At 36.2% G+C, this 18,939-nt stretch overlaps 1 protein-coding gene across 1 annotated transcript in view; it reads left to right on the top strand.

Moving 5' to 3' along the window:
* Positions 1-18,939, top strand: part of NRG2 (neuregulin 2) — a 168,710-nt gene that overhangs the window by 114,951 nt on the left and 34,820 nt on the right. The window contains exons 4-6 of the mRNA XM_029283378.1: positions 152-270; positions 8,030-8,150; positions 17,624-17,700. Coding sequence (XP_029139211.1) covers positions 152-270; positions 8,030-8,150; positions 17,624-17,700 — 317 coding nt within the window. The remainder of the gene's footprint in view (positions 1-151; positions 271-8,029; positions 8,151-17,623; positions 17,701-18,939) is intronic.

Below are 18,939 nucleotides of genomic sequence, written 5' to 3'. Positions count from 1 at the left end.
AGTAAAACCCTATAATTTTCCTTTAAAATCTTCACTAGACAATGTATTTAATTTTGGTAAAAGGCTACTTAAGGTAATCTTTAACTCCACCTAATGTCATTATTAAAGTAGTGTAATAACCAAGCCTTTCTTTCTTTCTTTTTTCCCCCAGGAAAATATCTAGACTTCAGTTCAGTAAAGTGAAAGTTGAAGATACTGGGGAATACAGTTGTGAAGCTGAGAATGTCCTGGGAACAGACATTGCCACAGGCAGTCTTATAGTCAGGAGTGGTAAGTTATAATATTGAATCAAAATGATATATTTAGTTTCAACTGGCGTTTACAATTGGTGGGAGAAGAAGAACCACATATAAGATGCCTTGAGGGTATATGTGTATAGGTGTGTTAGTTGAGTTTTCATGAAAAAAGATAGCTGTGATGTCAATTTGATTAAAGGATCTTTCATATTGAAGCTGCATTTTGATTCAGCTAGCTACTAATCCTTATTCACAATTTCAAAGGGTCTACAAATTTTTATAACACATTAAAATGTTGTAGTAAATATACTGCTCACAAAAATAAAGGGAACGCAAACCCCTTCAGTTCCATGGTAAAATGTTCCCTTTATTTTTTTGAGCAGTATATGTCCACTGTGAACTTGCTGTTTTATTTTAGATTAAATAATGCTAACTATAACAACACTTGACTACAGATAATGCTATTGGATGCAGGTGAAAAAAACAAAGTGTAGTTGTCCATTTTGCGTTTGTTTGTTATCTTTCCCACAAATTCTGTGCATTTTGAATCCCAATTCTGTGTTCTCAGAAGTAAGTCCCAGTTCATAGAGTGGTACTTCCTCGGAAATAGGATTGCAACTACATTGCATGTCTACTCAAGAAGAAGTCTTATTGAATCAAATGCAACTTGTATGGAAGTGCATGTAGGAATTTGCTGTGAGCCAGGTATTTAACTGAATAGTGCTGTAAAGATCTCCATTATTTGCTATGATGCAATAATACAATACTTAAATTATTTTAGCTTTCTCTTGGGTTTGCATCTTTCATGAGTGTTTTTGCAAGATTTCTACAACAAAATGTTGTTTTAATTCTCAAAATTCCCTTTTCATGAAGTGGTTAATTTTGATACTGTAGTTCTAGGCTTGTTAGGAATGCAAGTAGGGTGACTCTGCACGGTTTCTGCTCTTATTCATCCATACTATTTATATATTATTTGAATGTCATGTTCATTTTGGGACACATAAAACCAAACAAAATTAGTATCCTAGTATCAGTGCTAGACAGCATTCTGGAGAGATGTACCTTATAATCAAATAACAAAGTACATAGTTTCTTCCCTTCCTTCCAGTCCTCGTCAAAGAACGAGGCAGGTAGCCATCTTGGGAAAGTCTGCTGTTCTTCTCTTTCAACAACACTTTTGTCTTTCCTTAAGCCTTCCTTTGTATCATCTTCTTTTGAATGGACTCTACAGTTGGAACTCTTTCTCTCCTTTTATATTTAAATAACTATCTTAACTTCTGGTATATATTACTGGATATTGTCCTCCAATCTTTGACCTTTGTGCTGAAGTTGATTCTTGTGCCCTTTTTGATTCCTTTATCTTTTTAAGTTTGAGAAACTCTATTTGTTCAACCTGTAAGTTGTTACAAGTGTACAAGTGATTCCAGGCAGTCTACATATATTTACATAATTTAAAGTGAAAAAAGACTAAGAAAAAATAACCAACACCTCCTTCCTAATATTATTGGAAAAGAACACCAAAGACCAAAGATTAAATCCCAATATTATTGTAGGGTGATAGGGTATCCTTTGAAAGAGCTGTCTTTGAAGGGCTTTTCCTAATGATAATATGCACTTCAGGAAAGATACTATGCTACAGAACAAGGGCATCCATAAAGGTACATCTCTGAGGTCCCACAAAACCATGTAATTTTAATGAAGAGACCTAGAACAAGCATGTTCTATTCATCTGTTGAGTCTTCATTTGTTCTTTTCAAATAGCTCATTCTACTAGAAAAATGCTATTGCAACATTCTTTGTAGGGGTTCCTCTGGATTTTTGCTCAGTGCATGTATCTGTATTGACCATACACTCAAAAGGCAAGCAACTGAAAAAAATATCCCTCTCCCCAACCCAAAAAATACAACATAGTGATTTTCAGGATCAATATAGTTGATATTTCCTTCTTTGGCAGTATTTTGATCCTCTCCATAGTTTTCTAATTTCATACTCCTTTTTTCATACAGATCTATACCATAATTTGAGCTGCAGTTTGTCCCATACCAACTATCCCCGTTGCCATGGGTGTTTGTGAGGGATGGCCAAAGCTGATACATGATAAAATGCGTCCCACAATGTCACACAACAAAAACTGAACATTTTAATTTGTGATGATGTCAGGACAGAAGTATATAAATCCAAAGTTTGTATCAATACATCGCCATGGGTGTATAGTCATTTTTCCATCATTATAGCTAGCTGCAGACATCTATGTACTTTAGGACCATAGCAGTAATAGCAATAATACTTTCCTTCTTGCTTCATTCTATATAGCCATTAAGAAGAGCACTCCTTCCGCTGACACTAAGAGGAATGTAGATGATTTTTTCTTTGTATTTTAAATCAAAGTAATCCAATGAAACTAAGTGCAGAGAGACTTGCCACCAACAAAAGAATATTTCACGTAATACACCACTACAGACTACAGAAGGCATTATCATCTCATGTTGCAGGGCCAATGTGATGTTTTAAAAAGGGGACTAGATAAATTCATGGAGGTTAAGTGTTATGTCCTGGGTCTGCTGAGTCATTCAGCAGGTGCAGGAGGCTGCAGAAAAGCCCGGGCAGACACGTGAATGCCCAGGACCAGACAGGCTGTCTCCTGCCTTGTGTGCATGCGCAAGGCGGGAGAAATGCCTTGCATTGATTGGCTGTTATTGTCCCTGTAAGGGGGTATAAGAACAATCCGCGCCATTTTGTTTTGGTTCTGTTGGAGAAAATAAAGAGAAGACTGTTTTATTTCTTTGCCTCATCTCAATGCCTTTGCGAACAAAACAGAACAGTAAGACTATTGGCTTTGATATCTTTAGGCTACCATCTGAATCAGAGGTAGCATTGTTTAATATGTCAGCTGAGCTGTAACTGTAAAAAAGGAGTAACATTCAGATCTTGCTATGACCCTTTTTCTGACTTTTCTATAGAAATACTTCATTGGCCTCCACCTCTATCTGGTTTTTCTTGCTGATTGCTTTGCATACCATCAAGCTTGATGAAGAGGCCTGGAAAATAAGATTTTGCCCTAATATGGATATTGGTATTTTACTTTACTGCCAAAGTCATTTATTTCTCTGTCAGTACATAGGCCTGTGCTGCTCAAATCTTTTCATTGATATTGGCATCCTTAATGTTCCATCTCTTCAGCCTTGCCTTTGCCTTTTGCACTTTTAACTTTGTCATCTTCCACGATACTCCCCATGGCTTAACACTTAGACCTTAGAGAAGACAATGCAAGACAGAAACAGAGCTTAATGATACATAGCTTTCTGGTAAAAAAAAAAAAAATATTCTGAAGCTGTGCAACTCAGATTTCAGAATAACTTTGAGTGTAAATATTACATTTTTGCATGATAAATACCAAAATTATTATGAAAATAATCTATATATTTTGAAAGTGGAGAGTATAAATTTGTTTTGTGCTTTGCATAATTTGCAATGTACTGTGCAATATTGTAAATCAAGTCAGTCTATTTTCTAATCAAAATTTAATTCTAGATAATGGTGATAATAATGAAATGAATATTCAATAATTCATAAATTATACATAATATAGTTTTTTTTAAAAAATGGTTATGAATTATGAAAGCCATTGAGATATGTGGATGCAAAATATCCAAACATTTGGCACTGAGAAAATACTGAAGTGTGGAGCAGCAGAACATATTATTTAATCTGGGTAATAAATGAAATCACCAGTTCTTAATTTAACTGATTTAATAGTTGCTAATTTGTCCAATCCAGATGCAGAAAATACAAGGTTTATTTCCCAGTGTAGTGGGATGGGTAATGATAGGAAATAGCAATGTAAACTGCACTGCAAATATTTCTCCTTAAGGATAAGTCTTATCACTGAGCTATTCTCCTTGGAGGCTTCAATTTTACATGTTTTAAAACAAACATGTGAAAAATGAATAGTGTCAGAACAAGCCAATCAAAATTATCTGGATGCTGAAGAAAGCTTAAACTTTCCACCCTTTAAGTTCAGTAAACAGTGAGTGAGGGGAAACATGACAAATGTTATCTAGAATAATGCATAATTTGGAGAAAGTGTTTAAAGAAAAGTTATGCTATAGAACAGTGATGGCGAACCTCTTAGAGACCGAGTGCCCAAAAACCGCCCCGCTCCGCCTTCCACCCTGCCTGCTCTGCCCCCACCCGTCCCCTGTCCCACCCACCTGCAGGGACACGCACCGCTTCCATGGCCCGCAGCAGATCACCCAGGCAGCCCTGCAGCACCATGGCAGCCACGCCCTCCGCCCACACCCCGCAGCATCATCTGCATGCTATGGGGTGCGAGGGCAGAGTTGTGTCCCTGCTACCCGCTGCTCCGTGTGGGCCGCAACCAGGGGCGATTCTCCTCCAGGGAGGCTGCTAGTGAGGAGGGGGCCACAGGGGGAGGCGGGGCTGGGGCGATGGCACGCGTGCCCACAGAGAGGGCTCCGAGTGCCCCCTCTGGCACACATGCCATAGGTTCGCCACCACTGCCATAGAATGTGCTGAGGACAATAATTTAGATAGCTTTAAAGGGAATTAGTCAATTACTATAGTCTAAATCTATGAATGATACCACTGACTGTCAGTGATGGCTTTGTGTTAATTCCAGTGACCACCCTGTATTAATTGCTATATTGACTTCCGCCTCCTTTGCTGCCACCATCCTGTTGCCACCTCAATACCTTTTTAACTGAAACTTATATTTTCATGAACTGCACATCCAGAAAGGCTTCTTTAAGGAGAAGCCAAGCTATAGAGCAGGGGTCTTCAAACTTGACCCTTTTATGACTTGGCTGGCTGAGGAATTCTGGGAGTTGAAGTCCACAAGTCTTAAAAGGGCCAAGTTTGAAGACCCCTGCTATAGAGGGTGCCCATTCTTTTTCCAAAGCAGCTTTTCCAATGCTGGGTTGTCTGTGTGTCTGCCTGCCTTCCTCTGTGTATGTGTGTGTGAGAGGGAGGGAGGGAGAGAGGCAGGGAGAGATGATGCCCATAATGATAGCTATCACAGGATCAGGTCCATAACTCTCTTTACCTCTTTTGTTCAAGAAATTGTGATCACAATTAAATCTATATGTAGCAGTACCCAATTCTTCTATCTCAGAATCCCTCTTGAGCTTTCACAACCTGGGCTTATCCCACCAGTCACCCACCTTTGGGGTAGAAGATTGGTAGCAACTATCCTCCAAGCCATGCCTCGCTTGGCGTTTATTTCTGTAACAGTGCAAGAGAAACACATTTCTCTTACCCCTTGCTATTTTTCTAGGGATTAAAAGGTCAAAATACAAATATCAAAATAATGTTGATAGTGCTATCTCTGGACTATGTAGTATAGAAGTGTGGTGATTAAAAGTTTTTGCCCTTTTACCCATCCACCACCAAATAGGAAGTTGGACAATCTCCTCCCCATAGGAGAGATCAAACAAGATCAAACTTTATTATTAAAAAACAAGTATACCCATTTAAACTATTAAAATTTAGACATTCAAAAGGAAAATATAATTATAGAGCTATCCAGATCATAATGATATAAGAAGTGCAACAACAAAACTCAAGAAAATCCAGCTCTAGACAAGGTGTGCTGTTCTGCTACAAATCAGGAAAATGTCAACCTATCACAAGGAGAACTTTCAAAATACTATGGATTACAAGAAGATTCTAAAGAAAAAAAAATCAGGAATGAAAGGTCCAAAGAATAGTTTGTTTGTTTTTGTTTCCTAAATAACATCACTATAAAAAATAGAATTTTTGAATTATATTGTCAAACTTCCCTTGAATATTTGACTCCTGGTTCTCTGATGCAGATATTTATTTGAAGGGAAAAGTGCCTTCCCTCTTTTTACTAAAATAAAAACATCCCACATGCTAAAACAAAAAATAGCTGAGTATAGCATAGCTTTTACATAGTCAAATCATGAACGGATTTCTAAAATGTCTTCTTACCAACTCTATCTGAATATAATCTAGAAAAAAATGAACTTTCTTCTCTGCAGATTTTTTATTATGTTTTCTAATCTAAATTTTTAAATCTATTTAATGTTTATGTTTAATAATAATAATAATAATAATTTAATTTATACCCCGCCCTTCTCCTCACCGGACTCAGGGCGGTTTCATGACTATTCAGTGGCAAATAACATCAGATGACATTTTCCTTTTCTTCAAAACCTTAGCATATTTCTCTGTCAAATATTGGCATCAATACAAATGTTTGAGGTCAATCACTATTAAATAAGACAATTTTGTCTAAAATGTCTATTTATTATTTTTTCAGTTCATTGTCCCTCTGGAAATGCTGTCCACCACAAATTCTACACAATATGCAATGTGTGAGACAGCTTACATTATATGATCCTTTCTGGTTCTGCCATTTACAGATGAGATGTTCACTTGATGCCAATGCCAGGGAATTTCCCAAGTCTCTTAACAGAAATCTCCTTGAATTGCCTTTGGTCTATATCAGGGATATCAAACTGTCAGCCCACGGGCCGGATGCGTCACACAGAAGCCACCCCCACCCCATTGCTGGCAATGGCAAAACCGTCCCGATACATCACGAGTTAGACATGTCTGGTCTTTATGAACAGACTGATTTCCTGATATGTCTTCCAAACTAAATGGAGTTATTCTGTCACGGTGGCTTAATTTATTTTTTTAAATCCCCTTTGATCACCTCCTTATAGCAACCCAAGTTGCTATTACAGAATTGTAGTTTGATGTGTCTGTGGTGTAGGTGTGAGAGAAGAATAGAATAACAGAATTGGAAGGGACAATTTAGACATGAGGCCTTCACTCTAGAAACTTCAGAGAATGCTCTTGTGTGGCCTTGCAGCCTTCAAAAAGAGTAAGAAGGTGTGCCCGTTTCTCGCACAATTTTTGGAGGTCCAGAGGCCTTCTGAGAGCAGGCCTCCCTCATATGACTTTCAGAGGTTTCATAGGACACATTAGAACACACACCACATTATCATGTAGCCACTGCAGCAGCAGAAACCCTCAGAAAAGCAAAAACGGGATGTGCAGAAATCTAAGCAAGAATAGGACGTGCTGGCATGTCACCAAAAATGACATGGTGTGTCACTTATGACATGTGTGTGATAGGTTCACCATCACCGGTTTAAGCTCTAAAGCAGGAATCCAAATTCAAGAATCCCAGAATGATGGCCCCCTAACTTCTACCTGAACATTTCCAATGAAGAGAGGACCTCCAACTATTGGGATGATAGGGCTCACTATCAACTAGTGTTATAAATAGGATTCCCCCCCCCCTGACATTCAGTGGGGCTCTGCTGTCCTGTTAACTTGCGTCTATTATTCCATATCTTGCATGGAAAGAGTTAGGCAAAGAGAACAGGAATTACTTGTATTTATAACATCTTTTCAATTATGTCATATTTTCTCAAGGTTAAGCATTCCTATGTCCTTCAAATGTTGTTGTAGGTCATAGTCTATCTCTGAATTCTTCTTGGGGAAAAAAAGGAGAATGTTCTTGAAATAGTGCCTTGATTACTTGGATAAAATGTCAATACCAAAGAGATTTCAGGTTTTCAATCCAATTTTATCTTGTTGATTTTTTAGAAAAGAGTGGATTTTTATTTCTTTTCATTTGTACTGTATTATATTTTTTGGAATCCTTGTAAGATGGCCTAAAAATTGTTGAAGAGCAAACTATAAATTCCTACATTAACAGAAGTAAATAAATGAAATGTAGCATACTTAAGAAATCAAAATGCAAAATAATGATGTAATGCATCTCCTTTTCCTTGCAGTAACCACAACTCTGCCTTCTGGGCCTGGACATACTAGACAATGCAATGAAACCGTGAAATCCTATTGTGTGAATGGTGGAGTGTGTTATTATATTGAAGGCATAAATCAGCTGTCATGCAGGTAAGAGAAAATGTTTCTTTTCCCCAATTCAAAGGTACCTTTGCAATTCAATAGAAGTTATATACAAAAGGGCAATGTTGTATTGGTGGGTATTTGGCGATAAGATTAGTTAAGAAGAAGAGACACTGGCTGTAATGACATGGCTACTGTTTCCATTACTTTCAGCTTTGTTTAGATCAATGCTATAGAAAGTTTCTTTCTCAATCCATTTGTTGTAGTAGATCATTAAAAACAATGCCTTACTTTCTCCCCCATCTCCACATTCTTTCTCCAACTCAAGGGTGGACTGTTTCCCTTTCCTCTACAACCTAGTTGCCTATAGTAGTGATGGCAAACCTTTTAGAGACCGAGTGCCCCAAAACCGCCCCGCTCCCCTGGCCCGCCCCCTGCTCTGCTTCCTGCTCCACCCCCACTCCGCCCACCCACATGGCCACTCACCACAGATCACCCAAGCGACCTTGCAGCACCATGGCAGCCATGCCCTCCACCCACACCCCGCAGCATCATCTGCACATGATGGGGCGTGAGTGCGGAATCTTGCCCCTGCTGCCCGGCTGCCATGTGCTTGGCTGCGCTGCTCCCCATGGGCTGCGCTGCTCCCTATGGGCTGCTCCCCATGGGGGAGACTCTCCTTCGGCCAGGCTGCTGGTGAGGAGGGGGTTGCAGGGGGAGGCGGGGCTGGGGCAACAGCACGCGTGCCCACAGAGAGGGCTCCGAGTGCCACCTCTGGCACGCATGCCATAGGTTCGCCACCATTGGCCTATAGCATCAACCTTCTAACAAAAAAAACCCCAAAACACCTTGATTATTCATAGATCAATCCCATTCCATAGTTCAGCCCAAATTTTTGGACTGTAAAATTTGGATGGGCACTAGATGGAAGCAGAGAAATACTGCACAGAAAGTCCTCACTCTTTTCTGCCATTTATTGGCAAGCTATATTTTTGCAGTCCAAATTCGGTAGCTGAGTCACTGTCATAATCAAAATAACACAATAGCACAATAAAAGAATCAGCAAAAGACATTGGTTTCTTTTATTTCTACTTTTATTTATCTATAGTTAACATTAATAATTATGAAATAAAACTGGAGGGAAAACGAGAAACATAATAACCTCAAGTTATATAGGAAAAGAATGAAAGACTTCGTTCTCTAAATTTCTCCTTAAATGCATCTAATGTAACTGAAAGCAGTAACTAAAGGCAGTAACTGAAAGCTGGCATTTCTTCCCATAATATGTTTGAAAAGTGGGTGTACCAATAGGATTCAGGATACACTTTGTTGCAATTTTCTGATGCTGAAGGTTCTAACAGCAATTATGGTTGGTGTTCCTAGCTGGCTTATAGAGAGATGGTCAAGTAAAAATCTATGGAGAGTGATGCTGAGATCCTCTGTAAGTCTTCCTAGGAGTAGAACCTAAAATTTATTTCCAAGTAAGCTTGAATAAAGTTGCATAGTGAATCATTTGGAGATTATATTTTTCTGGCTGGTCATTTATCAGGATTTGTCTTCTGATTGATGCTGCATTTCTGATATCAATTATATGTACCTCTTTTACTAAGATTATTGCCAAATAATGTCACAGTGCATTTTGGATCAGATCGTTGTAAAGGATAATGCTGTCCTCTTTCACTTTCTTTAAATTGAGTTAGAATAAGAAAAAAATGACATATAAATAAATAGCTATTTTAAACCAATGAATGGAAATTCTTTTCTGCAACCTTGCTGTAAAATTTCAAATTGTTTTTTCTCTGCCTCATTATATCATTTTGTCAAATTGTCTAGCTTTACTTCTTTTTATTTTCTTACCCCCACAATTAATTGATGTGCCAATTATTGCAAATCTGCCTAGAAGGCTAATATTACACACAAACTTAGTATTTTCAACAACTTTTTAATGGCAATATTAGTAAATTGGCTAGTTCTTATGCTTCTCTGAAATGCTAAAAGTCATGGCGCAAATTAAGAAATGATTTTTATGGTCAACCAGTTTTTAAAGGTTTCTTGAATGTAATCTCATATTAAATCCTTTTTTAACGGTGTTCCTGTATGGGAGAAGATGGGCTTGATACAGTATAAAGAAAAAGGGGAGAATATTTGATATACTTTGATAGGAGAAATTATGATATTAAAAATTTCCTCAAACACTCTAAAATGAGAGATACAAAAGATTAACCAAAAACAGGTTTCCATATTGTTTGATAACAATGTCCTGCCAAAAATTGTAGAAGACCATAGAGATATCAAAAATGCTTGGAAAGTTTTGAAGATATCCAACAAGAATTGTAAAGGATTGTGAATGCTTTCTGAGGAGCTTTTAAAGTTCTGATCTAGCATTATGACATGAAATTCATTCAACTCAAAGGAATTCAATAAAAAGAATCAAGGTGAAGTTCTAACTGAGCCACAGGCACAGACAGGTAGCCTCTTAGTCACATTTAAATGTAATCATTGAAGATTGCAGTTTTAAAAAAAATATTTAATATTGTGAAGTCACTCTTGATTGATATGTTTGACTGATGCCATAGTTATTGTTCTTCCCTCAATTGATCATTAACTTGGAGTGTTATACTAAGAAATCATCATTTTACTATATGATGTATAATTAGCTAGGACATGCCATTAAATAATGCAGGGTAGATCTCTCTGATGAGTGACTCTGGGCAGCTAAGACATTAAAATATTAAATATTAAAATAAACAGTTTAAATAAGTTAAAGATCAACATTATGTGAAATGATGTCCTAGGTCGAGGATCAGCTAGTGAGTAGAAATGGAATAGAACTAAACAGAACTATTTTTCCAAAACATTTTTTTTACAAGCTGTTATCCTCTTTCCAGAACCACTAATTTGATAGTGGTAAACTTACAGCAGGTAAATTTGATTTTCAGCTCTCATAATCTCCAGGTAACCCTGCTGGACTTTTTGGAGAAAACTGATTGACTCCTGCAATTTTAGAGTGAATTTCTTCTCATAATCTGATGATACCATTAATTTACCCAGTTGTTACATACATGCTATTTCCTTTAGGTGGCTCCACAGAGTTTGAGTGGCTTTTTCATTCACAGTCTCTACTGGAGTAGAACCATTCCCTGAAATGAAGGAAAAGTTTTCCAAATTGACACAAGCATGAAAATACGAAAAACTTTAATGGAAGTGTGAAGATGTGCCTGAAAGCAATTTGCTGAATGTTTATAATTCAGTGTTAACAATACTAATTTATTTTAATATAATTGGGTCAAAGAATGCTTGATCCTATTTTTGATCCACCCATTTCATTTCATTTTCCTTGTCTTCTCTACTTATATAGTTGTATTATAAATGTATTACTTTATGTCAGCATGGGATTTATAGGATTTTAGAACAGCAGAGGGTGCACATTTATTTTGTTGGGACTGAGGTTGTTTTTGAGAGAAATTGTTTTTCTATTCACTTGCATATTTATAATAAGTTGTTATGAAAAATGTTATCAGATTCCAGCATTCTCTTTGATAAAAAAAGATAAGTAATCTTCTGAAGTTCTAACCTCCCACCACAAGGAAGAAAGGACATTTGGAACACCACAAATATTAATATTTGCATGTATTTTTAAAAATAATATTGTTTTATTCATTGCTTTCAGTGAGATTTATGAAAGACATACAACTTGGTTGGTTTTATAATACAAATGTATTCCATTATCTATTCAATTAACTTTTGTTTTGTTTTGATTCTGGAGCCTGCCAAAGGAATCAATAAAGCTTTCATTATCCATCTCTAAAATTCAGAGCAAAATTTGCTTCATATGGAACATGCACTGTGGCTTATGGGTAGGTTTGTCTGTGAGGATTTGCTTTGGTTCCATATCATTCTGCCATGTGAGTTCTTTTTTTAATTTTTTTTATTTAACATATAAAATAGAAAATACAAAGAAAAAATAGAAATAGGAGATTAAGGGAGAGAAAAGAAAAGGGGAAGAGAAGGTGTGAGGTACAAGGGAAAAGAAAAAAAAAGGTCTTGACATCCGACTCTTTTTAGCACAGTACAAAGTAAAAGCGCTCTAGCCTCAGCTTTTTGTTTTTACACATTATTATGTAACTATCCATTTCTATAACAGCAAATCTATCTAATCAACAAAACCAAATTCAATTTTTTTTAATCACAAGCACAAAATCCAGAAGTGGTATCCAAATGAAAAACATACTCAAGTACCGTATATTCTCCTCTTTAAATGGAATGATCAATTTAAACCATTCCTGCTTTACCTTGCTGTGGAAATAGTATATGTTTCTATTTGCCCCTACTAATCTTTGTAAACTATCACCATTTCTATTAACAAAGTTAACTGTATACTTTCTCAAATCCTTTGACCTTACTGGGAAAAGTACTTTTTTCCCCACCCCCCTTTAAAAAAGAAAAATAGGGGGGTGGGGAAAAAGTACTTTTCTTTTTAAAAAAGAAAAATACTAAACTTTCTTTAAGTACTTTTCTAAAATCAAAACTTTCTAATATTTTTTTTTCTTTAGCTTCTTAACATACAGGCTTTGAATTTCAATATTGAATTTAGCTCCCACCCTCCAAACTATCCTTATAGAATAGTATTTTTTTTCTTCCTTTTATAAACATCCTTTTTAGAACACAAAGTTTACTTTAAACTAGTACATTATTTTCTTTAGCTTTCTCTTAACACAAATACATTTTCAAATACATTTTACATACTTTAAAAATTACTTAGGCATTGCATACACACACACACACACATAAATCATTTGCAAATTTTTGATTAAAACTTTCGGTTACAAATATCAAACAAAGAAAAATCCATCCTAGATCCAATTCTCTTAATATGAGTACTCTCAAATAGATTTTCAATAACATTTCCCTACTTTAAAAGTTACTTAAGCATGTATATGTGTGTGTGTGTGTGTGTGTGTGTAAAAGGTTACATTTTCAAATTTTGAATTGAACCTTTCTTTCAGTTACACATATTGAAAAAAGAAAAGTCCATCCTGTTTCCAGTTGTCTCGTTAAGTTTAGGTCACTCCTTTCTGCTTAACTTCATAAAATAAAATCTTTTTCTTATCTAGACGTTTTACCCAGGAGTTTGTTTTTATCATGGAATCCTCAGCCTTGTTAATGTCCTTAAAGAGAAAGTCCCAAATTTTTCTTTTTTTCTCGGGTTGCGAGTTTTATATTAACACCATAATAGTGAAAGTTAGTATCAGGTTCTTCCAAAACTGCTCTGCATTTTCTACCTTTTCAACTACTTGTGAAGTTACAGCTATTTGTGAAATTGCCTTGGTAATATCATAGCATTCTCCACCTGTTTGCATCTCAGTAATTTGAGAGGATTTTTTTTATCATACTTAGAGCACAGCTGGTCAACAAATTGGTCAATAAATTGGGGAATTTTGTTTAAAGACTTTTCAAGAATATTTCTAATACTCTGCTCATCCATCTTGGCTTCCACTTTTAGTCAGGATCAGAAACTTTTTGCCACCCACGGCAGAGAAAACCCAAGCTACAAGTTAATACAATATTAAATTAAAATCACAGCCTTCATTCTTTATATGTCTCCGCCAGCTTTTTTTTCTTTTTCACCACAGTTTCTTATTTGGCTTGCCTTAACAGTCTTAGCTGCCCCTTGTTATTTAAGACAAAGAGAAATCCCTAAAATGGCGTGAGTCTTCAAAAGGGCACAGCAGAGCCTCTTTAACTTGGCTTGAAAAGAATAATAGTCTTTGAAGGTGATTAAGAAGGGAAAGGCACAACTTTCTATCCATTTGAAAGGTGGATTTCAGGCTTCTTCAAACTCGAACAGATTACAGCCCCTCTCCCCCAGCTTTTGGCATGCGGATTGCTTCCGACGGACTCCAGAAGATGTCTGCTGGCTTGCAGCTGTTTTGGAGGGCTCCGAAGGAAAGTTCTTTGACCCACACTGACCGGGTGGACCTTAAAAACTGAAGGAATACCAGTTCCTTCAGTTAAAAGGTTGAAGAGCTGCATCCCAGGAAGAAATCCTTCAGAGATCTCTCCCCAGTCATGCCACCCAGTCGGCCATCTTCCCGGAAGTCTGCCATGTGAGTTCTCATAGGTCAGCAGAGAATGCCTCAGAGTAGAAAGGAAAGGAAGCAATAGAGGCTCAAATGAAGTTGTCAGTGAGGTTTTTTGTTTTGAAGTGTTTTCTTTTGAAAATACTTCCAAAGAAAGAATATATTTATTTATATACTTAATAATTTATATACTTAAATACTTAAAAATATTTAATCAGAGCAGTAAAATGTCTCCATATATCGTGGAATCTCTATAAAAGAGGCATTTTAAGTGGTTTTGAAAACTGCCTCCAAAGAAGATATTTTCATGAAAATTTTTAATATAGGATTGCATAACTGGAATGTACTGTATGAACTGGGGTAGATTTGTACAAATACTTCCAGAATTGTGAACTACTTTCTGTAACTAGCTACTTCAAAAACCTTGAAATCTTCCCTAGATTCTTTCCTCTTTAGATTAAAAAAAAACCCCATTTGAAGACTCTTAAGTATTCTACAATTAACACCTCTGTCCTGTTTTCACAAGTGTGTTTGGCTTATTAAGGAAACACACATTTCCTTTGTCAATATAATTTTCCTTTTCTCTCCCATCCTACTCTTTTGATTTCTAGAATTTCCTTTTCCTTTCTTTCTTAAAATACAACTTAAATGTCACCTCTTGGAATAATAGAATTATTTTGCATTTGATAGAGTATCAGATATTTGACAATTATATTTCAGGCTTTTTCTCCTTTTTAGCAAATTGCTTCATATTTAGCCCATTGACACAAATTCAATATGTTCTAATAATCTCAGCCCATAATTATATGAGCCTATGCCAGAAACAGAGGGAAACATTCATGCTTATTGAAAAAGAAAAGAAAGAAAATTAAAAAGAGATTGAGGTTTTTGCTCCAAAATGCTTGCTGTAGTGGGAATTGGGGTTAAGTTGGAGGAAAAAAAAGAAACAAAGGAAAGAAAGAAAAGAAACAGATGTTAGCAAACCTTTTTAATTTTTAAATTTAAGTTTTAAAAAGGTAGCTATTGAGAATAAGTGGGAAAGAAGCATGTTTCTGAATTCATTATGATGGTTCTTCTAGATCACAAAAACAATTGATTCCTTGTTGTGCCTGTCACTCTGTTCTGATTTTTGAACTAGCATCATCTACTTTTTTATTCAGTCTAATTTTCAAGATAGTTCTTACAGGTCTTCAAAAGTGGAGAATAACAGGTAGTTTTAAGATCCTGTCCAATTTATTCAGCAGCTGTTCACTAAAATACTGTAGGTGCTTAGCTCAATCCTCATGTTTTTAACAATTGAGTTTTTTCTTGCCATTTCTCACATGCCGTAGCAATTGTTTTCTGTAAGGATTCAAAATATAAACTTTCAGAATGAAGCTCTTGAAAATTATTATTATTGTTGTTGCTTTTGTTATTTTTTATTTGTATATTGCTCTTCCTCCTGAAGGAAAACAGTTCAATAATACCTTTTAAAAGAGTTTGAGACTCCATAGAATTGAATATACTATATTGCACCATTCCCCTTCTTATTTTTATTCTAATCTTTAATCAGAACAAGAATTATAGGTCCACTTGGCCAGATTCATATTTTGCTTTTTCCTTCAAGTGAGAGCATTCTGCCAGTTCACCTTATTAACGAATTGAATGATTGGAAAAATATGTATGCAAATAAAGAAAAAGAGTATATTGCTTTTGCTAGTTTGTATTTTGCTCATCTTCTTTAGCGCATGTAAAACAGAGGATGGATCTGTATTTTATATAAATCTGAATAGTAGCCTTCCAAAAGCTGCTTTCAAAAGCAAATGGCAGTGATACCTTGGGCCTCATTGGTGTAACAATATTTTTGATGGAATGTTTGCGCTGCAGCACTGTCTTCCTGAGAATTTGTGGAAAAGGAGTTCGCAGGAGAAACTTTAATTTGGTTGATCCAAAGCCTAAGATACCTGTTGCTGGAGTGGATGTAATGGGTGGAGTGGATGTAATAAAATCATAAACTTGAATGAAACAGTCTGTAGTATAGTTTGCTGAAATATTTGTGCAGCATATAGAAGAAATGAAGGAATGGTTATTTCATTAAAATCTGTTGCATTCATTTGGTAGAAAATAAAATCATATATTGTGAAAGTGGTTTAGGGGTAAGTCCTGTGTTTCAAAATATAGCTTATGAAGCCACCCATTCTTCCCCTGATATACTAAGAATATATGTATAAAGTTTTTCAACTTACCCAGAAAATGCATTTCAATGTGTTACAAGTATAATCCTATGCATGATTACCTAGACATAAAATTTAACCCCAAAAGGGACCTCCTCTTTGGTAAGAATATCAAGGTCTTAAGAGATGTCCTCTGAAAAATGCATGGTACTTCAGTTTTCAGAAAAACAACTCTTCTTATTCATTCACTTTTGGCCTAGCCACTTCTACAACTATTTATTTATGATTTTGTTGGTTGGTTGGTCAGATACAATTAGTTTTGTGTACACTTTAAATTGAACTTTACACTTCTGTCAGTATCAACAACATTAGAAAGCTAAGCTAATTTATTTCTGGCTCAGCTTTAGTGTAGCTGAAATTGCTAGAAATCTAGCAGTACACGCCCCCACCATTTTTAATGTGCTGTGATCCCATTTCTCCTGTTGGAGTAACCTCTTCTCTTTTCATAATTGGTGTCCTCAGGGAGCTAGAGGTACAAGCTAGAGATATGCGTTATGAGACCGGACTTCGGGATACAAAAAGTCAGGGTTTGAACTGTGACTTCATGAGAGTGGTTTTTGCTGGTGGATCTAAAGCAGATCATAGGTGGGAAATAGTTTTTGCTTCTTGTTTTCCATGTTTCTAAATTAGCAAAAATGATAAGATTATAAGTAGTTTGAAGATAATCACAGATCACCTTCAAACTACTTATAAGGGTTTGGGAAGTGAAAATGGTGGCGATGTGGAAGTCTCCTGTGTCACTGATAGCCTCACATATTTCCATCTGTCTATAATGTACTTTGCTTAGTCAGTTGATTATATCAATATGAAATCCAGATTTAAACAACGTGAATGGAAAACTGGCAGTTCCAAGAGTGCATTGCAGATGACCTCAATTAAAGAAAATGGAAAGAACATTGAACGCTACTTCATGTTCCATTGCTTCCTTTCTGGAAATCAGGTTCATTTTAATCTTAGACTTGAGAGAGTGGCAGTTTTCTCAAGTCACACAGCTGAAACAGATTCTGCAAATTGTGGGTGTTTAGAAGGTTTATAAACTCAGTAATCGTGGAGAGAATAATTGCAGATGGAAAGACGTAGGGAAAACAGCAAAGATTAAATTAAAATGTCTTACATAAGAAGCTTAAAATAAGAAACAAAAATCATCACTGTGCACTTTTATTTCTAACCGTAGCCTCTAGGATGATGCCAGCCTTGTTCTGTGATTTGTTCCCTTTTCCTCCTCCAGATGTCCAAATGGATTCTTCGGACAGAGATGTTTGGAGAAACTGCCTTTGCGATTGTACATGCCAGATCCTAAGCAAAGTATGTTTGAAGACAAAAATTATACCATCATACTACTTAAAGTTGCATAGTGAGGGTGTTCTTTTCAATTAATATTTTAATTAAGGTTTAGGGAACACAGGTAAGGGACCAACCAAAAACACACACACCAGGAGAAATCTTAAAAGGGAACTCAGTTGGCATCAGAAAGGACCTCATTTCAGTCTGTTTGGATATCATGCTATCCTGTTTCTCTCTTTCTGGTTTTCTTTCTTTCGTTAGGTGTCCGAATGAATTCACAGGGGACCAGTGTCAGAACTTCGCAATGGCCAGCTTTTCCAGTATGTCTCTTTCCACTTCTCTCTTTCACTGATTGGTCTTAGCTGTGTGATATTTTTAAAGCAAAACTTATCTGATTTGGAGCCTTCATTCTTTTGCTGTGTGATTGAGGAATAATTAAGTTCAGTTCTACTCTGAACATTGCACCATACCAATGTATAGTCCAAGCATAATAAAAGATCTAGCAAAGACTGGACCAAGTTTAAAGTGACCTAAATTATCCTAGATAGCAAAGAGGATTTTGGATGAAGAATACAGGTAGGGCCAACCTTGTACTAATCCAGCTCATATACTAGACCTGGGGGCACCTTAGAGTAATCTCAAAGATAGCTATCCTTATGTGGAAGCTTTCTTATTACCATTGCACAGAAACTTATTAAATCAGATTGTTTGTGATGTTAGCTTTTTCAGAAGGATAATTCATTATGAAACACAAGGCTTTGTGTTTATTGAGAAGCCAGGGCTTATGGATCAGATGTGTGGCTTGTTCTTAAAAAATGTTGAGAAAGTACACCTTCCAGTACTCCTCTACCAGAATTTCTTCAGTGGTTAGTACTCTAATTCGACTTCAGTTTCAGACTATCATCTTTGCAGAGTAGAGCGAAAATTAGGTTGAAGCATAGTGAATGTCACTGCTGCACTAATTAAGTACATACTATATACCCATGTGCATCAGCTGACAGAATTTTATGTAAAGATTTGCAAGATTCCTGCACATAGTCTAAGAAATCTCTCGCCATCTGGAGAGATTTTGGGATCTTCTCTATCATCACCTCTATTTTTATCAAATTATGAGACATCAGGGAAGTTCAAGTTCCTTATACATTTGTCCCCCACATACACTATTTTCAATTTAATCATTTTTTCTGATTTCATCAAATATAATTAAATCTGAATACCTTTGTATAAATGCCAAACAAATTGTTATGAGAATCATGATAT

Source organism: Protobothrops mucrosquamatus, unplaced genomic scaffold (genome assembly GCF_001527695.2).
Source record: "Protobothrops mucrosquamatus isolate PMUCROS unplaced genomic scaffold, P.Mucros_1.0 scaffold71, whole genome shotgun sequence".
NCBI lineage: Eukaryota > Metazoa > Chordata > Lepidosauria > Squamata > Viperidae > Protobothrops > Protobothrops mucrosquamatus.
The sequence above is the reverse complement of the archived record's forward strand: the minus strand, read 5'-3'. Positions and strand labels throughout refer to the sequence as shown.